The following is a 23,854-nucleotide window of genomic DNA, read 5'->3' on the forward strand; positions in this document are numbered from 1 at the left end:
GGAGCCTCTGAGCGACCACGTCTGCATCACATCTGCGCCCCAGGACGCCTCAGTCTGGGGTACAGATCGCGCTTCAGTAAACATGGGCTGAGTTAGAATGTGGCTCTCCTCTGGGGACTACAGCAGGAATCTAGCTTTGTCTGCCTGTCATCAGGTAGGCCCAACTCCTGGTCCTAACACCACCCGCTCTGAGAGGCACAAAGTGCTTCCACGTGACTTCTCTGATTTGACTTGGTCGGGAAAGCTGTGAGGAGGGTAGATAGAGTTGGCTTTAGAGTAGCTTCTCCACTTGATACAAGAAATAACAGAACTCAGAGAGTTCAACGTGACTTCAAGGGCAAGGAATGAGGGCTGGGCTTCACAGGTTGCCGTATTTTCCTCAAAGCTACCATAAGCTGTACCTACGAACAGTAGGGTAACACTACAAATTATAGTGTTATATCCTTTATAGTTATAGAGAGGAAAAAAAATACCTTATCCAAAACCGACGTTCTGTAACAAAAACAGTATTAAAGAATTGGGGAGCGCAACTCAGGAAAAAGCAATCAAGATTTTAAAAATGTTTTTATATAGAAATATTTTACAAAGATTTTACAACCGGAAATCATTATGTCATAGAAAGAAGGAAGAAGATTAAACCTCAAGGATAAAGAAAGTGCTCACAGCAACGTATTGCAGTCTCCATGAAAGTGCGTAAATGGTTAAGGCAAAGTACCGTCTTGGTACTGGCATGTCGCAAAATGACTTGTAGAACGGGTTTGTTTGCTTGTTTTAAATACATACAAAAGTGTTTCTTTTCCTCCATTCTTCTCAAAGACATTTGAAAGGGATACACTGACGAACAGTCTTGCTCTACAACTGTGTAAAAATGACTCCAGGGTACAAAACAGTGAAAGTAAAAATGCTCTATCCGAGCACATTTTAAAGTAAATCAGATGATTTTAAAACAAAACCTTCCCACGTGTGAGCTTGCTTTCTACATTTCATTTACTAGGCTGGAAGCTTACTCCCTCATATTCCAAGACAGAGATCATAAATGACAGTGGTGTGAGTTCCGTTCAGATCTTGCCCTTCTGTGTGACTTTTAGCTTCTAGTTTCTATGGCCAAACCATCAGCGTATTTGAAGTCCTTATGCATTTACTGTGTTATAAATCTACAGCTTTGCTTCTACCTGCAGCTTACGTGATAGCCATTTATGAAGTGCTACATATGCTTAATACAATATTTCACCATGATAATAAAAATACAAAGGTGCTCTCTAAAGTTACAACCATAAATCCTATTTGGGAATTCTAGTTAAGGATTTCATTTTTCCATATAAATGTAAATCCCTTACAGTCAATAGGATCCATAAGAATAATACTGTTTCTCAAACTCTCATCTTCATATGTGAAGCAGAATTTGCTTTTTATAATGTGAATAAGATGCTAAAAAGAAAGTAAATTAGCTAGACCTGGACATGAATGAGTTTTAGGGAAAAATGACATATCTGAATTCTTGCACAGATAATAAATATCTGCCAAAGAATAAGTTAAATCCCATGACTAACCGCTCTTCATGTAAAATTTTATCTACTCATGAGAAATAGGGAAAATCAGTGCTACCATTCTACTCTCTACGTTTAAACGAAGTTTTTCTTTTCCGAATTTTTTTTTTCCATCCTTAAATGTAAGGGAAATTAACCAGCTCACTTCCTCTGACCTAAGTTTCCTAAATAGCTTTTAGCCCTCACAATACAACTGGGGTAAAACCAGAGAGAAACACCTAGCCATTTCTTGGGATGCTGAAGTACAAAATAAGCATACGTGCTCTATATAACCTAGTAAGAAGGGCAGCAACAGCTCAACTGTCTCACACAACAGATGTATTCGTTTGATTTTCATTCGCGATTTCTTTTTCATCAGTACCACAGGCAAAAAGCTTGCTGCCCAGAGTCTTCTGGGCAAATCGAAAATACATGATGTGGCCCATTGCCACAAATGAGACTGAAATCAATACGAGCAAGCCAAACGCTTCAGGATTCGGAGCCAGGATGACCATGATGAAATGCAGAAGATCAAGAAGATAGTTCATCGAGTTCTGTACACCATTTATAATGCCTCGTTCAGATTCAATTACATTTTCTTGCAGCAACTGTGTCACAGTTAAATCAAAGGACCAAAGACCTATTAATAAAAGATAATTGGTAAAGACTGAATTTTAATTTATAGCTTTACATTTCAGATTTACAGTTTAAAAATGTTGACATGTGCAAAATATACATTTATCCCTAGTACCTTGAAGTCACTGTGTATATATATATTCATCATAGCCTTGTCTTTGAGAATTCTTTTTCATCAGTAAATACTGGTGTGTTAAGGAAGTGTTGAATCACTAAATTCTACACCTGAAACTAATATTACACTGTATGTTAGTTAACTGGAATTTAAATAAAAACTTGAAAAATAAAAAATAAAATAAGATACAAAATACTGGTTTGCTAATGGCTTCAAGAAATGATTTTTATAGCTACCACACCATCCAAAAATAAGTCTAATCTACAAACTTCTTAATTCTATTTTTCTGTGATTATTTATACTACAAAAGCAAAACTCTGAAATCAGAGACAATAAATCTCAAGTATTAGAAGGCTTAAAGTGAATGTATTAATATATTCTTATGGTTAAAGTTTAAGGAAACTTTAAACCATTATTACATTTACTGCTTGGGTTCTAAAGCTGCTACAATAAAGCTGTCTTGCTTGAATATTAATTGTCTTTGATAAATTAGTGAATTGCTTTGTATCACAAGATAAATACGGTTTCATTTCAAGAACAAATTCAGGTAGAGATAATTCATCAGTACTCTATTAATAATTACTTAAATTTTGCCTTGTAAGAAGTCTTTACAGTGTGTTTCCTTCCAGAGCTATAAAATCCATTTGTTTGGCAAAGTATACTATAAACACACATAAGCTAGAGAGACTTTTTGAAGGACTTTTTTTCCAGCTACCATGTCTTTTTTTTTTTGAAACCAAAAACACTATCTTTTTTACTTTGTCCTATACAAGTATTCCCTAATTATAATAGTCCTTTTGGCAGAGTTATAGCAATATAAAGATTCCAAATTACTAAATGGCATTATAATTATTATAGCTATCTTTTTGAAAATTAAATTACAATAGGAGTAATACTTAAGATGTTCATTTACAAAAAAAAAAAATTTCAAGCCCTAATCATGTTAAGACAGTATATGTACCTATATACACACTATATTTTAAACTATAAACTAAAAATTTCATAATTAAAGACTGGATCATACCTAAGGATAAATAATGGATTTTGCTTAAATTAACACTCGGGAATATTTCAGGTCACTTATTGTAGAGTTTTCTGAACCTGCATTGCAGAAAGACACTTTAGCTCATCAACACACAGAGAGAGGACTTACCGATTCTAGCAGCAATGACGCCTGCAAATAGCAGACTGACAGAGATTATGGGCACAGGTTTAGGACTCATCTCTGGGACAATATTAGCAGGGTCAGACCCATTTGACATGTACGTTTCAGTTGTCAAGATGATTTCAGGTATTTTTGTAGGGGTCATTGTGGACAGTGGTTCTGCTTGAATGAACCTAGAACGGATATCTTCAAAAGGAGAAACAGACAAGTCCAAGGGGCTTCCAGGCATGAACACAGAGATGACACACAAGATCAGACAGGAAAGCTGTGCAAATCCTGAGATCAGGCCAGTCCGAACCAGGCCACATTTTCTCCTGAGCCAAGTAAAAGCCACGGTTCCCATTATTCCAGTGACAGCTGATGCTCCCATCAAAATACTGAGGATAGACCCGCTCAGCCCCTGAGTGTAGGCGTACCCTGTGGTGATACAATCAAAGCCCAGGACAGTCATATAGAGGAAAGCAAGACCCATGCCCGCCAGAAACACCGGCTGGTTGTAATAGGAGACCCATCCATCTCGGAAGGTGCGGAAGGGCTCAGCCATCTGGGAGGCGCAGCTCGGCTCTTGCTCAACTTCAAGCTCATGGACATTAGGGCCTTTCTCACCCATTAGATGAGTTCCCTCCAGGGATTTTGGCTCAGTTTCTATTAATAAAAGACATCATTATATATATCAATATAATATGTATTTTCTTTTACTAATCTAAGAATTTCAGCCAAGGAACAATCTCCAAGTAGCATTTATGTTAAATAAACAACATACTATTGATACCCCTCTCTCCTATGGTCTGTCTCCCTTTCCCCACTGACCCCCTTGGAAATTATACTCCCACCTAAAAAAAAAAAAAAGAAATTATACTCCCACCAAAGTAAATAACAGGCAAACCCATCAAATAAAAATATAGTAATTGTCTGGAAAACCACAGCATCTTATTTTCTGGGGCCCTGTTAAGATTCTATTTGCCCAGAAGCCCAATTTCCTCTCTCTTTGTGGGAAATGCCCACCTTCATGTCCGCACTCCCTTCCACTGTTCTATAAATAGTCATGTAACTCCTCTTCACAGACTCTAATGAATTCTCTTATTCCCTTTCCCCCCCCCATTGTTCTTCCTATTCCTATGGCTCAATTTTTCCCAGCCATCCCTCAATTAATTTCCCTTCCATGTCTACTGCTCACATTAAGCAAAAGGGTCAGGGGTCCCATTCCAACTCCCTGAGATTCAACCCAGAGTTGCTCCTCAGGCCGTCAAAAGCCTGGGTTTGATTCATATATTTAACTCCTTCAACAGTAATAAACCAGATATAAATTCAAAGTAGTTTTTGTCTTCATCAACATTTAAGGTCTGAACATCAGAATAAAAGGAATTGACCATTGTGTTGAGCTTACCTTTATGTAAATTCAGCTGTTTCAATTCAGCTTCCTCTACCTTAAGAGCAGCTTTCACAGCTAGAGCAGGTGTTTTCTGATAAACCTTCCAGAGCAGAAAGTATTCCACACACATGGACACCAAATTCCACCCCGAAATGAAGCCACAGCCAATGACTGCAGAGCCAAATGTCATAATCTGGCCAACAGCCATGGGGGCCAAGATGTTGGTTAACTGGTCAATTCTTCGTATTGTAGCATTCATATCTACAGAGGTAGGTAAAAGAGATAGATAAGTGTGTAAACCTATCAAAGACAGACTGCCCACTTACACAATACAAACTCATAATCCAAGTATATAGATTCCTAAAATGCAAATTTCCAAAAGCATTCCGAGCAAACCATTTTGTTTGCAAATAATCTATTATTTGGAACAAGTCATATTAAATTTGCCTCAAAAATCATGAATCCCTTGGGATTGCATGAATTAGTCTAACATCAGCTTTTAAATTGAATGGTGATTCTTTATTCATTTTTTCAACAAACATTTATTAAATGCCCATTATGAGCTAGGCACCAATTCTGTCACTATAAAGAACATGAAGAGTATTCTGCCCTGAGTTTACCTTCCCATGGGAAAAGAAAGAGCAAATCAACAAGCATATACATATACAGCATGTCAGATGTTAATTAAATATTAGGGTGAACAATAAAGCACAAAAAGGGCACAGAGAATGCTCAGGGGAAAAGAGAAATTTCAGTTTTAAATATGGCAAGGTCAGGAAAGGACTCACTGAAGAAAAGAGCATCATAGCAAAGACATGAAGCAATAGGAGGAAAAAGAGCCAGTTGTGTGGGTATTAGTAAAAAGAGGATTCCAGACCAAGGAGGGTACAAAAGACCTGGGGCAGGAGGAGCTGCCTACAGTGTTAGAGGAACAACAAGGAGGCTGGTAGGGCTGGAGAACAATGAGGAAGAGATGAGGTCAGAGAGGGAGGGCAGACTGGCCCAATCATGTAGGGTCTTGTGAACATTATATGGATGTTGACTTTGACAATGAATGCATCAGGAAGCCTTTGGAAGCTAATGAACAGAGAGGTGGCACAGTCTGACTTACATTTTTAAAGGTTCATTTTGGTTTCTGTGGTGTGAAAAGACTGGGGCATGAGAGGGAGAGATTTGCAGACAAGAGCAGAGGCAAGACGAGAGGTAGAAAATGATGTGGCATAAACCAGGACAGTAATGGGGATGGAGATAGGTGCTGGATGTACTTCAAAGGTAGAAAGACTTGCAAATTGATTAGGTATGGGGTGTGAGAGAAAGAGAAGAATTAAGGAGGACTCTTTAAGTTTTTTGTTTTTTTTTTCCTGAGCAACTATTAGAAGGATAGAGTTGCCACTTACTGAGAAAGGAAAGGCTTCAAAAGGATCAGGCTTGGGGCAAAAGAACAAACATTTAGTTTAGAGGTGCTGATTTTCATAGGCCTACTGACAGTCAAGAGGCCACATCAAGTGGCAGTTAAATATGTTTGGACTTTAAGGAAGAAATATGTGCCAGATTCAGTAGTCATCAGCTCGTTGAGTTTTGTTTTTTGTTTTTTCGCGTTTTTTTTTAAGATTTTATTTATTTATTTGAGAAAGAGAGAGAGAGAGCATGCATAAGCGAGGGGAGGAGCAGAGGGAGAAGGACAAGAAGACTCCACGAATGACCCTGAGATCATGACCTGAGCCAAAACCAAAAGTCAGATGCTTAACCGACTGAGCCACCCAGGCAAACCAGGTGGTTGAGTTTTAAAACAGTGAGACTGGATGCGGTCAACCAAGGGACTGAGTGTGTAGATCCAGAAGAGACAAGATCTGAGGACTGAGTCTTAGACATGTCAATGTTTAGAGGTCAGGAAAATGAAGAGGAACTAGTGAAAGAGGAGAAAAACCAGGAGAGTGTGGTATCCTAGAAGCCATGGGCACCACTGTTTCTAAGAAGAGGGGGTAATCAACTTGCAAGAGCTGCTGATAGGTCAAGGAAGACGAGCACGGAGAAGCAGCTCTAGACTGGTCACATGGCAGGTACTGGGGACTTCAAAAAAGAGTGGTTCTGGTAGAGCAGTAAGGACAAATACCTGACTGAAGTTGGTTTAAGAGACTGGAGCCAACTCTAGGAGATACCATTTATATTATATTTTAAGTGAGTGGCACTCCCTCGATTCACAGCGTGAATGCTGCCCCCTGGCATTATGGAAAGCAAAGCCCTGACCAAGGAGAGGAATTGGAAAGAGTGAGCAAAGACATCTTTTTCTTAAGTTTTGTTGAAAGGAGAACAAAGAAATGGGCTGGCAGAGGTGTAGAGAGGTAAAAATGTTTAAGAGCAAAATTATTGCACATCTCTAGGCTGCTGGGAATGGGCAGATGAGAAGGGATGGACTCTGAACCATCCTGGAACCACAAGTAGAAGAGTAGAAGGCTTATTCTTAGATGGGAGCAAACCCATCACTATGAGCAAGAGTGTGGGCCACACACACAGCTTCAGGCAGATGTGACAGTGAGAGCATGTTTAACTTCTCGTTTCTCCTATTTTCTTAGTAAAACACAAAGCGAGATCATCACTGAAAGTGAGCATGGGAGAGGAGGTATGGAAGGGATGAGCTGTATGAGGGAAAAGGAGAAAGTGAGACCTAGTCCTTTAGGAAAGTGGGAGGAGGAAGGGACCACAGAAAGTAGTATGATCACTGGGCAGCATGAAAGGGCCAACTTGAACCCAATGGTCACAAACTTTAAGTGAGCACAACTGTGCATTTTTCTCCAGCCATGTTCTACTGTAGAGAGTTGGATTTAACCAGCATCTTACAAAAGAAAAGTGACAGAAGGAGGAGAGGCCAACTGAACTGAGGGTATATGCTAGGAGGTGATCATAGGTGGTCGGAAGGCCTGACCTTGGAATTTCAGCTGGGTAAGGAGGGGAGACAAGAGGGGTCACAGATAGTGAAAAGGAAGTGGATTTAATGACCTGTAGGTGACAACCAGGTTGGAAGACTGTTGGGGTAGGGGTTCCAGAAGGAAGGAGCTGGAAAGATAGGAGGTGGCAATTTAAGACATGAATGCCTAAGATTAGGATCACCGGAGGGGAGGCTTTAGTGGTGATGACAAAGGCTAGGGTATGACCATGGGAACATATAGCTAAGTCAGAGTGGAAGACAAGATGAATAAGAGTCCCCAAAATGACCTATTTTCTTATTCTCTATCTCACAGAGTAGAGTGGAATTAATGAGACAAATCCTTATCAATCGTGTCGGGCACCTTAAGGGAAAAGCAATGCGTGACTAATAAGTGCATTAACAGAAAATTGCCTTTATTCCTTCTCTAATTCTTCCTGGTCCTCAACTGCCTTCCAATTAGTCCTATGAGTGTATAAGGCTTACATGATAACAGGAGAACTTTGACACGGTTCACCTTTCACTTGAGAGGCAAAGGCAGTTTGCCTTGATCTTACACGTGACCATTTTTTGCAGAGGCCTTGCTAACTTCCATCTGCCCCCCACCAATAAGTTTCCAACTCCTATGCTAACAGACAAGTGCAGAACTGATTCAAATAACTCAATATTTTTATTCCAAAAATTGAGGACTAGTGAAAGCGTCTGCACATTCTGAAAACCACAGAACAATAGCATAATTAATTTAATTATAATGATTTGCTATTCTTGCACTACCTCAGGTTTCAAGTGCTCTGGAAGCTTCCTAATGCCACCAAATTCTAGCTTCTATATTATGCTTAGGAGGCTGATAATGTTTAAGTGTAATGTAGCATCAGGAAGCAGCTTTTATCTCTCTGAAGCAGAATGAATTATATAATGATTTTTGAAAAAGACCTAATCATTTTACTGGTAACAGGCTAGAGAAGAATCAGTCCTCTGAATATGCAAACACGTCCTTTTTACAAATTTCTCTTTATTCCTATGCAAACACACAATGTGTGCTCATTTAACTCCAACTTAACTGTTTTCAGCTACAGCTGAGGCACAGAACATGACATTAAATAGCTACTTGCTATTATAAGGTATATATTCAATCTCATAGGATAAAAGAAAACAGAATAATAAACAGACCTGCTGAGCAAGTAGCAGCTAGGACGTCTGTCTACCTTAAATATGAGATCAATTTTTAGTCAATAGAGTTCAAATAAGAAATGTATCTGCTATACGTGAACAAGCTAACCAGCAGATGTTTCTTTAAGACAGAGGACAAAAAAAAACACAACAAACCTCAGAAGCTATTAATAAAGAGTGGTTAACAAAGAAAACAGGGAGGGAAATAAAACAGGGGAAAGTCTGGGAAAAGGAAGTGAATTTCAAACAGGTTTGACAGGCTAAGGGTCATGGCATAAGAGAATGTTTTAATAAAATACTAAACCAAGTACCGAGGCAAATTAGTTAACTGGTTAATTAATGGTATTTAGGTAGAAAAACAATTCCTTTTGTGGAACTGTCCAAACTAGATGTTAACAGCTATAGTTTGGCCGGATGTCACTGAAATTCTAAAATTTTTTCACCTTCCAGGGAAAATTTCTCCTGCGTTTGTTTGTTCTTTTACCCTCGGTGATACAACTTCCAACTTAAAAACCTACTCTGAAATCAAGAAACACTGGGGTAAGGGAATGGGAACAGTTAGCATCCAGCTCACAACCTCCCCTCTTTGTGCTCACAGCCCTTCCCCTTCACAGAGGGGCACACACAGGGCACACCCAGGTTCAGCATCCCTGCCTAGTCCCCTGCTGAGGTTCCTCACAGTTTTGGCTGGGGGCCTCAAAACTCGGCCTGCAGAAACATCCATGATTCCTGACTGGAGCAAATGTGTCTGTGTCCAGAGACTCAACCTCAGAAGTACCCGAGGTGGCAGTTTGAGTCCCCTCGACGTGTACTTTTCCCCTTCTCTGTTTTTCCTCTCTCCTCCTGCTTTCTGTCTCTTCTATAACTCTGCCTTATAGCAGAAATGGCACCAAAAATCCACGGTTAGACCCTTGCTGACCTTCTGAACTAAAAAAGTTTCTATCTTACTTTGAAGCATGGTTTTTAATTAATTTTTTTTAACAAATGCTGATGTTAAAACTTGAAGAAAGACAACACAGAGGTTTCCCTTCGCTAGGCTACTAACCTGCACTACTAGCTAGATGCAAAAAAGCACCACTTACTAAAAGCTACTTCACAGTGGACCAAAGTTCGATAGGCAGCTCACTTCCTTTCTTAAACTTGAGAAATTCCAGAAGGTTAGAAAATAGGCTGGCTGGCCTAGATTCTCCCACTCTGCAATTATTCCTAACAATAAAGGACAGTTGAGAAACGGCCCTGTTTTTGTTGTTGTTTGGGGACATCAAAAAGCCCACAAAGTTATACGGAATCTTTGTTTTTTGTTATTTATTTATGTACGAATTTAGAACAAATTAAAGATTCTGAGTAACTTTCACTTTACTCCGGATTTTTTTCCCCCGGAGTGTAGAGACTTCACAGAGTCAAAATGAGTTAAGAAATTCAGATTAAGAGAAAGAAAGTCACTTTAAAAGCCAACTTTTTCTCCCAAGTATATTCTAACAGATACGTATGTGACCTCTTTTCAAAACACATCTTCTTATACCCTTTGAATTTTAAACCATGGACATGTATTACATACTTAAAATAGTAGGTTAAATAAAGTAAATAACAAGGAAAAAAACAAACAAAAAAGGACATAGCCTTATCTTAAGTTCAGTGTGACAAAAAGAGATGTGGAATTATTTCCCATTAGTAAATGATTACAGGAAGGAAAAAAAAAAATCAATGAGAATCACTACTTCACCTCTAGAAAGAATGTCATATGGTATACTCACACGTGCTAAATTCATCCTATTCAAACATCATCCTCTAAAATCACTGTGGTATTTCTGTCTCGATTATAACGTTGCTATAACAAAATGATGATTTTTTTTTTTAAAGATATTTATTTATTTGACAGAGAGAGAGAGAGCACAAGCAGGGGGAACAGTAGAGGGAGAGGGAGCCGCAGAGCAGGGAGCCCGATGCGGGGCTCGATCCCAGGATCCTGGGATCATGACCTGAGCCGAAGGCAGCCGTTTAACCATCTGAGCCACCCAGGCGCCCCACAAAGTGATGATTTAGCAAATTCCCCTCTTTCCTCGTTTGGACCTTCCATAGATTTCGCTTCCTTTCTGTCACCACCTCCTTGCCTTTTTTCAGCCACAAGGCCCAAAGTTGCTTGCTATCCCCAGCACCTAATCTTGCCTTCTGTGTCCTAGGATAAGCCATTTAAATCATCAGCAATGGCTTTCTTGTCTGTCAGGATGGTTGGGCAACAGGTTTGTGATACCCATTATCTCAATGACAGCAGAATGGATTCAGCTGATCTGGTCAGTAGATAGGTGTACCCTTCCTCCTTCACTCTGTGTAATTATCAATCCAATGCGTGTCTGTGTCAGGGGGCAGGTAGGGAAGATTGAGTGAGGTGAGTTATTCTGCACCCAAGTAATATCGATGTGATAGGACATGATGCTTTATAAGCATTTTTTCATCTTTCTCTGGCCTCTTATATATGTTTCCAATGGACAACTAAGATTGTAAGCTTCTTAAAAACCATATTCTGGCCTCAATTTTCTTTAGTATTTGTAACAGCAATTACATTGCATCGTATATAATGTAATAAAAGTTATAGATTGTAATTTTAAAGTTGAAGGAATTAACTATTAGAGTCTCTTTTAGGACTAAGATGTTTCCATTTGTTTTGGAGAAAAATAAAATCCATAGTATGACCAGTTAGTACTGGTAATAATATCCATAGTATGACGATATAATATCATGTAGATTTTCACTGTTCTAAGTATTAAGCAAACATTTAGAGACCGTGATCAGAATTTAAAACAAAGAGCTCAAAAGGAATGTTCTTCTACTTGCCAGGTTTGCATAAATAAAAGATAAGTTCACTATCTCATAAATTAACTTCCTAGCAGTGAGATAAATCATTGCACTGAGACTGATAATGTGATGATAAGACAAAGACTGTTTTCAATTTATCGTTCTTTAAAAATACCTAGAAGAGGGCGCCTGGGTGGCTCAGTTGGTTAAGCGGCCAACTCTTGATTTTGGCTCAGGTCATGATCTCAGGGTCGTGGGACATCAGGCTCATGGGACATCAGGCTCCGCACTCAGCATGGAGTCTGCTTGAGATTCTTCCCCTCTCCCTATGCTCCCCACCCCCATCAAATAAATAAATAAATAAAATATTTTTTTTAAATACCCAGAAAAAAGGCTTAAGCTTCATTTACTACCTCTGACTTAAAGTGAATCCTAATATAACCCATTTAGTACAAAGAGAACACCAAATTACCTGCTAATTTGCTTCTGTCTCCTCCTGCAACGACAACAATCCAGTCCCTTTGGATCGTGATGGCCGTGGCAGTACTGGCCAAATTTGCAATATTGGCAATAGTGATGATCAAGATATAACAGGAAGTCTAAGGAATTACAAGAAAAAGTGGAGTTAAAATGTCAGTTTGATCACACGGTACCTACTTCACTGTACAATGTAGTTTAAAATGGTCTTTGATGGCATAATAATAAAATTTTAACTTCATTTCATAAAATCATAAGAAATCATTTTACTTTGTAGACATGAAACGTTAAGGTACCAGTCAGTGGTCAAGTTAAAGCGTTCCTAATCTGTATCATCTATAATACACATCATACAAAAATTGTAAAAATCATATGTACTTTCATGTGACATAGTTATCATAATAAGTGTTAACATGGGGGTAAGTTTGTAATTTCTCCCCAGAATATCTCCTTTGGAAAAAACCACTGAAGGGGAAGTGAGAAGACCTGTACTGAAATCAGAGTTCTGACACTTTCTAGTTGCATGACAATGGGTAATCAACTAACATCACTTTGCCTTAATTTTTTCATTAACAAAATAAAGGGAACACTCTAGAAAATTTCTAATGTCCCACCTGGCCTTGACTCTACAATATCAGTCTAAACTTTTAAGAAGATCCAAGAGTGACATCAAATCCGTTGTTTTCCACCCCCTCCCCAAATCTTTCTCCTTTTTTCATCAAGCTATCACGAGACCCTAGTATAAGAAGTTACCTAGTCCATGACCCCAAACATAAATACCAATTATTATTGGAGGAACACAATCATGACATATTGATAAATATATGGATAACATTTCTTATATAATGTGAACAAATTACAGGTTAATACTTGTGAGCTGAAAACTAAAAACTGAATTATATAATAAACTCTTAGAAATGCCATTAAAAACAAATAAGAAAAAAAACAACTGAACAAAGTTAAAATTCAAACAATACTTAATGAGTGCCTACTATGGACAAAAAAACAAACAAAAACAAAACATAATAACTGTAGGGGATGTTAAAGTGGACACAGATATCAATAGTGTCTTTGTGAAAAGATATTCCCTAGTCTCAAAGGGTTTTCATTTTTTACCAATACCAGGTTCTATTTTCTGCCATTAGGAATCCCACTGGGAACTTACAAGAACCCATCCATGGTACATGGTCAGAAGCTCATTTTTATGTAAGAAAACCATCATCAGAATGATCCCACACAGGATGACCGAAACATTCTGTACCACCAGCGAAGTCTGAGCCACTGCACAGAGGGAGAAACACAGTATTCACTATACCAGAACATCTCAATGGACCCGTTTCTGTCCACACATCCCTGTTCTACTACATTCATGCATATGAAAATTATTATAAGAAAAAAAAATTCCTGAAGTAAATCTTGAATGAACTATTTCCAGTAGGACCCACCATATCACACCAGACCAGTAAAACTTGCATAAAGAATGAAGTATTCACCATTTTTCCTACTAGTTGAAGCCATTCATAATGACCACATTTTCATTTAGTGTATTCTCTTAAAGGTTTACTGTCATAAACAGAACTATATTACATAGACAAGCTCCATCTTTCAGCTCTTTGTTGCTTAAGCTAAAATAAGAATATGTAGGAAGTTATAGAAGAGGTTAAGGAAGAAGTCATGGCATCCATAACCTCCTCCAGGGTAAGCGGAATCTGGTAAGATCAGATGGTCTGGATAAATAGGCAAGACATAAAAATTCACCAAGAATAAAGAGCAGCAGTGTGTCCCTCTGGGCATTCTAATGCTATATGCCACGCTATGAAATTCTAAGGTACACCGTTCTTCACAAAAAATGCCAACTTCCTTGGAGTGAGGCACCCATGTGGACTAAGTATTGGAGTAAGGACAGTCAGGATACCAAGTAGGGACACCCACAGTCTTACTTGCAGTCTCTTCTCTGCCACGCACTAGGGGAGGTGATCTAGGACAAGATACATAATGTCTCATATGTCTGCGTCTATGAGGCGAGGATGATAACCCATTCCTGCCTTCTTTACTTTACAAGGTCATTATGATGCTTAAATAAAATACTCATGAAAGTATTTTGAAAAATATAGAGAGTTGTATATGTAAGGTATAATTATAACTCTTGTCTTCAAGGGCAGCAAAGCTCATTCTGGCTTGGAAGGTCATATAAAAGCCTCAAACAAACTGCTTTCTGAAATTAATTTGGAATGAAATCCCAACACGGAACTCATTCTTTCATTGCACAAGGATTAAATATCAACTACATGAGGTCCTTTTAGTTTTTAGGAGCCCACAGACCAGAGGAAGGAAAGATATGTGAACGGATAATTTTAAGAGTGTAAGTACAACAGCAGAGGTACTGACAAAGCCTTCTGGGGGCACAAAGGAAGAAATGATTAACTCAGCCTAGACACATCAGAGATTTTCATGGAAGGTGACATAGGAGCTGCTTTCATGGGATAAATGGGAGATTGCTATCCCACCACACACTTTTTCATCCAACTCAACATTCCCAACCTAGATTTTCAGTGTTCGACAATCATTAAGGTTAAAAGGTCTCAATGTATAATATTCCTATGTTCCTATAAATAACGATGTAAACAATTAGGAATGTTTTTCTAGTATACAAAACTTCACTTTATATGTGTTTTGGTCTATCCATTCTCAAGACAAACAAATGTCATCTTGACCATTTCACTAATAGCATCAAGCCCTAGAATTTGATGATTCAAATTGCTCTCTATCCAGGGGCAGTCATCCTGCACTGAAAGAAACTGATACATCAATCTTTCTCCAATGTCTAAGATGGACATGGCCAGGTCTTGGCATTACCAACTGCGTAATTCAGGAAAATTTTGCCCTGACTTACTATTCACATTGCCCTTATATTCTGCACAACTGAATTGTTCAATCACTTTCTCTCTTTGTTGTATAAAACTGAATGATTTCAGCACTAATGTGCTAGAATAAATGTCTTTATATTATCATTTCTTCTTTTTCCCTTAAAAATTTATAATTCAGCTCTCCATAATCCAGACTCAGATACTCTCTTAAATCTATAGTTTTCGATTCCCCTACACACACCCCTATGTGAAACACTGTAACCCAGAGGACAGATGTCAAAGCTGTCCCAGCAACATCACACTAGCAAACTTCAGTGCAGATCATGGTAAGAAAGAATGCCAGAGCTAAGCAAATTTTAATGTTTAACATGGTTCCCAGAAAAGAGCTATGGTGTTAATTATTAACATCTGGAATTTATGAACAGCCAAAGATCCAAAAAAAAAACCTATAAGCTTAATATCTTGGCATTCCAATTTTGTGCAGGGGCCCCAGGACCCTCTAGGCAGAAGAGCTGCCATCGAGCATCCCATCCCTCGGGTGTGGCAGGCAGACACGTAGTGGGTTAGTCACAGAGATTTCTCTTAAGCTCAGGCATGGGTCCCACAAATACAAAGCCTTAGTTTACCAGTACTCACCTCTAAGTCTGGCATTCTTATCCACCCAATCGCCAATGATGGCTCCTAGGACCAGAACAGACCCTGCCACCACCAGCCCGTAGACTGCAGTCAAGAGGAGGCTGTTTCCATAGAGCTCTACCAAGAACACAGACACAGCAAAGTGCCACATCCGATCTCCCTTGAATGAGAAAAGAGAAAATGTTTTGATGAAATTATTTTTACTTTCTAGTCAAGGAAGTTGCTTCCTTATCAAAAAGGTACTTTTTGGCTATGCCACGAGATTTTCAAAGTCAACAACTCCTCTATGAATTGAATATGGGTCAGGTGTTAAAAACCATCCATCATGGCCCAATGGAAAATATTCTGGCCCATTTACTAAGTAAACCCAGAAAGGCATGATATTAATGAAACACACACACTCCTTATCACTCTAGAAAAAATGTAGTTTCCATACCAAAGAAGGCTTTTTTTTTATTAACATATAATGTATTATTTATTTCATGGGTACAGGTCTGTGATTCATCAGTCTTACACAATTCACAGTGCTCAGCATAGCACATACCCTCCCCAATGTCTATCACCCAGCCACCCCATCCCTCCCACCCCCCTCCACTCCAGCAACCCTCAGTTCATTTCCTGAGATTAAGAGTCTCTTATGGTTTGTCTCCCTCTCTGGTTTCATCTTGTTTCATTTTTCCCTCCCTTCCCCTATGATCCTCTGTCTTATTTCTCAAATTCCTCATATCAGTGAGATCATATGCTAATTGTTTTTCTCTGATTGACTTATTTCGCTTAGCATAATACCCTCTAGTTCCATCCACATCATTGCAAATGGCAAGATTTCATTTTTTGATGGCTGCATAATATTCCATTGTATATATATACCACATCTCCTTTATCCATTCATCTGTTGATGGATATCAGGGCTCTTTCCATAGTTTGGCTATTGTGGACATTTCTGCTATAAACATTGGGGTGCACGCACCCCTTCAGATCACCACATTTGTATCTTTGGGGGAAATACTCAGTAGTGCAATTGCTGGGTGGTAGGGTAGCTCTATTTTCAACTTTTTGAGGAACCTCCATACTGTTTTTCCAGAGTGGCTGCACCAGCTTGCATTCCCACCAACAGTGTAGGAGGGTTCCCCTTTCCCTGCATCCTCGCCAACATCTGTCGCTTCCTGACTTGTTAATTTTAGCCATTCTGACTGGTGTGAGGTGGTATCTCACTGAGGTTTTAATTTGTATCTCCCTGATGCCAAGTGATGTTGAGCACTTTTTCATGTGTCTGTTGGCTATTTGGATGTCTCCAAAGAAGGCTTTTGGAGACAAAACTTGTTCCCTTTCATGTTAGGTTTCTACCTGGGTATGGAATTGACCTATTCTGATTTGAGAGGCATAAAGTAGTTTGCTACCGAACCAGAATGAAACTACAGTCTAGTTCACAAATATTCATATGCTTTGAATGTCAAGAAAAAGCCAGCTTCCCAATTTGTAAACTGATAAGAATGAACCATATGATCTTTAATGTTTCTTTTACCTCTAACATTCTAAAATCTATGCTCTATTTCACAAATAAATTTCAAAGTCAAAAAACAGCAGGGCTCAGAAAGGTGAAATTAATATGGGCAAATTCTGGCACCACATTTACAAAAATGTCAGAAATAAATGCATAAGCAGCTTTTCATTTGAACATTTTAATACAGATGGGTTTTGAAAGGAAAAAAAAAAACTACTTATTTCTTCACTCCAGACTATATAGGAAATTTTGGAATTCAACACTGGAAAATATAGAAAAAACAAAAACTTTTAAATGACTCAGGGAAATTAATGTGTAAGAAATCTATAATGGACCTTATTATGAGATTTTTGGTTCCATCCTTCACCTCTGAGTTAACATAAAACAGGACAACAATGTTCTATTATAACCTATCCCTGGAAAGCACTACAGGAAACGAAATTCCCAGGCTAGGCTCCTTATGGATTTGACCCTATATGGAAGTACTGAGTCCTGGTTCTTTCCAAAGTCTCTTAAAATCTGTTTGATAAATTTAATGTATCAGGAGAAAAGTATTATCTTCGTCTATCAAATGATTTAAACAATTTAATAAAGCCAAGACAACAATCCTATGCATTCAAAATTTAAAATTGATGCACATTATACGATAGCAATCATGTACAATAAACTTCATGTAGACCAGTATTTCTCTGCGGGGGTGATTTTACCTCCAGGGATCACTTGGCAATGTCTGAAACTGTTTTGGGTTGTCACAGTTCTGGGGGCAGGGAGTGGGGGTACTTCTGGCATCTACAATACCTAGGGCAGTCTCCCACAACAAAGAATTATTCAGCCCAAGATGGCAATAGTACCAAGGTAAAGAAACCTTGATGTAGGGGATTATGAACATAATTTAGAAATGCAATTCAAGGGGTACCTGGGTGGCTGCATCAGGTTAAGCGTCTGCCTTCAGCTCAGGTCATTATCCCAGGGTCCTGGAATGGAGCCCCGCATCGAGCCCCGCATCGGGCTCCTTGCTCGGCGGGGAACCTGCTTCTCCGTCTCTCCCCCTGCCTCTCCCTCTGCCTGCTGCACCCCCTGCTTGTGAGCTCTCTCTCTCTCTCACTATCTCTCTTTCTGTCTGTCAAATAAATAAATAAAATAATTTTAAAAAAAGGAAATGCAATTCAAAATTAACATAGTAGGGCCTTGGTGGATGGGGTGGATATGGTCAAGTAAATGTTAAAACAAACACTGGAAGCCAGTGGAAGCACCATGTCTGAAAGACTGATTCTAACTTGATGGCCTGGAATGTGTAAGAAATCTATAATGGACCTTATTATGAGATTTTTGGCTCCATCTTTCACCTCTGAGTTAACATAAAACAGGACAACGATGTTCTATTATAACCTATCCCTGGAAATCACTATAGGAAACGAATGTGAGCTCTAGAACATTCTGCACTCTCAAACCTCAGCGAGTGCATGGCCCAGATTAGATACTGCGGAATCAACAAAGGAGTGGATATGCCGTGAATCCCAGTTGTGAATGAGTAAATATTATATAAGTGACAAAAACCTAGACTGATTTATCAATCACATTGTTCTGGTACATTAGATTTGTTCCGTGAATGTTCAAAAGTTTGAGGATTAATCCGTACCATAATTAATATTTCTAACACAGCTTGTGTGTTTGCTTTGATAATAAAAGTTTTCCCACTTAAATTAAGGAGGATTTATTTAAGTTTCAAATACCATTGTACTAAATGATTAAAAATGTATGATACACATACAATTTGTTTGAAACCAATAAAAAGACAAATTTATATTAAGATAAGGATGTCAATAAGAATAACAAACTTTTCTTAATCTTTAACAGGAGAAGCAAATCTAGACTGAGTTAGAATACAAAGTACCTCCCATAAGAAAAGAATAAAGAGTAAGTAAAGTACCTCCCCTACTTTATCTTAATCTCCATTCCTCTGAACAGCTCCCAAGGAAAAGACAAAAAACACAAATGCCCTTAATGACAGGTCGCCTCCATGAGTGAATTTCCTCTTTCTCAACATAAAGAATAAAAGATATTACTCTATTTCTATTGCTTTTTTCTTTCTTTCTTTGTTTTTGGACTCCTATTTTTTACCCAAAAGATGTGTTTTAGATGTACAGGTACCTCTGTAGAGGAACAGCCGGCCTCAAAACAAGTGCTACTAAATGAAAATTGTCTTTCTTGTTTATCCCTGTATGGCATGACACCTCCTTGATGGAGAGGCATCAAATTGCCCCAGTTACCCCAATTCCTAAAGGGTTTAGGCTTTAAGTGGTAACAGATTCCATGCTCACAAAGCCCAAGAATCAGGCAAAGTCTAAGTAAATGTTGACCAAGTGCAATTTCGAGCCCACCCATTCCTTCCTTACATCCATTTCCTGCCCTCCTATGTGCTCTCCCTGTACTTTGATGATTTGTTTACATGTCCATCTACCCCCAGCGGATTGAGGGCTGACGGCCAACTGAATATCTGTGAATAAATGATCACAATCACTAACCCACTCACTACTTATTGAGAGGCTACTATAGACCCAATACTATGGCAAGCACTAGAAACTCGGTGGTACATAAAAGTCAAGGTCCATACTTTCACATAACTGGCATCTCAGGGAGCAGAGACCAAAAGCAAACCTAGAACAGTTCAGGTGGTACAAATGCCATGAGGAGATCCAAAGTAGCGTGAGCAGGAAGGTGGCATTTTGCATTAAATAGTCAGAGACCTCTCTGAGCAGAGACCTGAAGGAAATGAAGGCTGGAGCCATGCAGACATCCGGGATATGAATAGAGACAGTCCATAGGATAAATGATGAGGGAGCAGAAGGGCAAGCTGAGGACAAAGCAGAAGCTGACACCCCAACCCCGCCCCCATGGGATATATGTGACATTCCTCAGGCACTCCTGGTTGCCCTAAAGCTAAGGAAAGGAAAAACAAATAGTTAACTTGTAGAGATCACAATCCTGCAAGACAGGAGTCTCCCTCAGATTACAAATGTTTTAGCAATCTACAAGAACAAAGCATTTCTATCAATAACCTAGCTTCCAGAAGGAAATGTAGATTCAATTAAATGTCCCTATAACCTGCAGCCCATTGACAGATACTTGAAGTGGGCGGAGTGTAATGTTCCTCCGGAAAGCTCCCAACTATCTTACTGTTAATGCCTTGCTAGAGGGAAAAACAACCTTAACTTGAAAATGCCAAGGCCTCTGGTACCTTTTGTGGGTCCTCTTCAGCATGTGAAAGTTCTTTTAAAACCTCCCTTTTCCTTACCTCCCCCAACTCCCAAGTATATAATCAGCCACCCCTCACAACCCCAGTGCAGGAGCTCTTTCTGCCCACAGGTCCTGTCCCCAAGCTTTAATAAACCACCATTTTGCACCAAAGACGTCTGAAGAATTCTTTCTTGGTCGTCCGCTCCGGACCCCACAACACTGAACCTCACCTATATTCCAAAACCCCCTCATAATGACATAAGATATAAGCAACTGGCCACCTTTTCCCACTGCCTTACACTGTTGGTTATCTTTTTATGACCAGATACGTTTTTTAAAGCCCATACTAAATCACATTATAAGCTCCTTAACAACAAGACCCATTTCTTACAGTAGTTTGTATTTTGATAGTATATAGAGTAAAATACATTGATCTACCGGCAGACAGAAATAAAAAGCATTCAACCCCACACAAATATAACCTTCTAAGCTAACACTTCTATTTTCAGTGTATAGGAAACCATGATTTGGCAGAGTTTCCAGGGAAATGGAGGATAGATATGTGTATATATGTATATACATATACATAAGCACATATATTTTGTTCTAGTAAAATCAGCCAGTGTCAAACAGGAGACAAAACTCGAAAGGCAGAATTTAGATCTAGAGTTAGAGAGCATTCCTCTTTTGCACTCTTTTGCAACAAGAAATAAAGCTCCACTAAACCTTATATGGTTGTAGTTGCTGGTTTTTTTTTATTTTTTAATCCAACTTTCCACAAGAACTCCCCTTGCTCAACTTACTGTAAGATTGGGGTGTCTGTCACTTTTCTTGTGGGACTCTTAATTAACATGACAAACAGATCCTCCTAGAACATACAGAGTTCCACGCTTTTGGTGAATCTGACCTCCCAACCTAATAACAAAAGGTCACATAAACATTAAACAAGGTAATGAGTATTTGGAAGTGAGGCACCTCATTCTCCTAAGAGATAGGTCCAGATCACAAGATGACAATTTCAGATACTATCTCCACCACCTGTTACTGATTTTTTAAATACTTAATACTTATTAAATTAAATGGAAGAACAAACTATTGATTTAGATATAATTAAGAGTAGTTTCACTAGATTTCTACTTAGAACCATCAGCTACTGGAAACAAAACAAACTCAATTTGTTTACATGTATTTGCAGAGTCATCCCCGTCTAAGCCTCTGGGAAAATAGGAGCTGGCCTTTCTAAAAAAGCCAAAGCCATCTTTGAACTGCTATTTCTTAAAGAGCTGATAACCGAGCTTAATAATTTCCCAAGGGCATGAGTACAGATTTCCTCATGCAATAGTTTGCATTCAAATCTTAAGGATGATCCAATAGAAGTTTCCAATTTAAAAAGAAAATAACATTCACAAAATTTACCTAAAAATTCTCTCTCCTTCTTTATGATTTTTTAAGATTAGATATCACATGAGACATAAATAGAATTTATTCAGATACTGCTTTTCAACAATAAGAACAATGTTTGAAAGATTCTAATCATTAATGAAACACATCCAGCATCCTTTTGGGATTATTCTTTTTTGGGGTGTTGATGAAGGAACCCAGGCCCACAGAAACACTGGCACTCTTTTGGGACCACATAGGAAATCAGAGGGAGAATTATGAATCATTTGCAAATTTTCTGTGGATAATGGTTTTTAAGATAGCCCGAGATGCCCCACATATATCTACCAATGGACAGCACTTTTAAAGTCGAGAATTTTTATCACTCGGATTTGTTCTTAGGGTCAATTATATTTAAATTAATCTTAGAATGCTATTTTTAGCCTAAGTCAGCCACTCCACTCTTCTGTATTTTCATAGTGCAATATGCTGGAACTTATCATTTTAACAAAAGAAGAAAATGGAGAAATAGCTCAAAATGTGAAATAGAAGATACATGAGACATTCACCCATTCTTAGTAGCAAATGTTACCATTTACTAAGCCTAGTAATGCAAAATACAATTGACAAGCATTGCAAATATTCCTGTCCTTGTTCATTTTATCTTTGGACAGTTGTTCATTTACATAAAGTATGATACTTAAATAGCATTTACTAACACCTACGGGAAAATATCTTTGGTGAAAATAACTTTTTCATTAGAACATGTGAATTTGGATGATTTATTTCTTTAGCTGCATGATAAACCTGGAAGATGGTTTAATAAAATTGGCCCAAATGAAACAAAAAATTATGCAAGAATGTTGTAAGAATTACTGTACATAGTCACTTACCCAAGTAGATAGAGAATGACCAAGGTAGAGAAGGAATTTTGCAGAGGTCAGGTAGTTTGCTATGGATCCTGCAAAGACACACAGGAGGGGCGGTGGATAAAAAGCGTATTTGTCACTTAAGTGAGCTGAGGTTGGAATGCTACTTCATTTTCTCTTATTAAACACGATTATTAAAAATTAATTTGTGGGATAAACCATGTACATTTTTATCAAGTCACCTAGGAATAAATGTGTCCAGTTTACTTAATACCACTCACTTAAATTCACCACGACCCATTGGTCAATAACTGCAAAACCTCACATACAGTTAAGAAAGCTCTTGTTTCAACATTCTTTAACTCCCCTTTTTTTAAGGAAAAAAAAAAAGACAATCCAAACCTCTCAGTCTACTCCTCGTCTGCGTGCAAGCCCTTTCCCCACAATTTGAAATTCCTTTCTTCCTCGACCCTCACCAAAATGAGTCAAAGGAGCTACAAAACACTCTGGTTAACAGCAGAGCCGAATTCCTCCCCAACCTGCGCGGAGCAGCTCGTCTCCACCGCCCACCACATGCATTAGGTCTACTCACCGCAGCATCCTCCCTGGTGGTTTTGCTCTCTTGCCTTGGACATGACACCAGGCGCCCCCCGCTTGCTCTTCTGATGCTACTGTTACTGCCGCTGCTTTTGGTGAGGTGCTTGTTCACAGGAGTGCAAGGAACCGAGGAGAGCACCGCTAAAAACACAACAGCCGTGTGCAAAAAGACCCCAACGACTGCTAGGGCAAAGCACAAAAGAGAAACGGCCCGGGGGTCTTCTTGTAGTCTTCTTTCCAAACTTAGCTAACACTGTAGCTGAAGTTGGAAAGGCAAAGCCTTATGGAAGCGGGTGGAAGGCTCCACAGGCCGTCCGAGCAGGACCGGGCACCCTGCGCCGCCGCCGCCGCCGCCTCAGCCTGCGCGGCTCAGCCCAGCACACTTATACGGGGCCGGGGCGGAGCTCCCTTCGACCGCCGGCTCGGGGCCGCCCCTCCCTTTCAGGGCCAGCCGGGCGTCCCCGCGGCGCGAGGCCAGGCACCCGCCGGCCTTACGCGCCGTGTCGCCCTCCACGCCCTTCCCAGGAGGAGTCTTTCGCCCGGGACGCAAGAGGCCACCTGGCCACAAACAACCTACGCGGCCTGCGAGG

General features: G+C 39.3%; 1 protein-coding gene across 1 annotated transcript; it reads right to left on the minus strand.

Moving 5' to 3' along the window:
- Positions 1-545: 545 nt before the first annotated feature.
- On the minus strand, positions 546-23,635 carry SLC40A1 (solute carrier family 40 member 1). The gene is made up of 8 exons (XM_036075482.2): positions 23,260-23,635; positions 22,692-22,759; positions 15,681-15,840; positions 13,343-13,458; positions 12,173-12,299; positions 4,830-5,075; positions 3,431-4,087; positions 546-2,166 (listed from the first exon to the last, which is right to left on the minus strand). The coding sequence occupies exons 1-8, from the start codon at positions 23,300-23,302 to the stop codon at positions 1,853-1,855; spliced, it is 1,731 nt and encodes a 576-aa protein (XP_035931375.1). The 5' UTR covers positions 23,303-23,635; the 3' UTR covers positions 546-1,852.
- Positions 23,636-23,854: the final 219 nt, after the last annotated feature.

This window comes from Halichoerus grypus, chromosome 4 (assembly GCF_964656455.1).
Source record: "Halichoerus grypus chromosome 4, mHalGry1.hap1.1, whole genome shotgun sequence".
Taxonomy (NCBI): Eukaryota; Metazoa; Chordata; class Mammalia; order Carnivora; family Phocidae; genus Halichoerus; species Halichoerus grypus.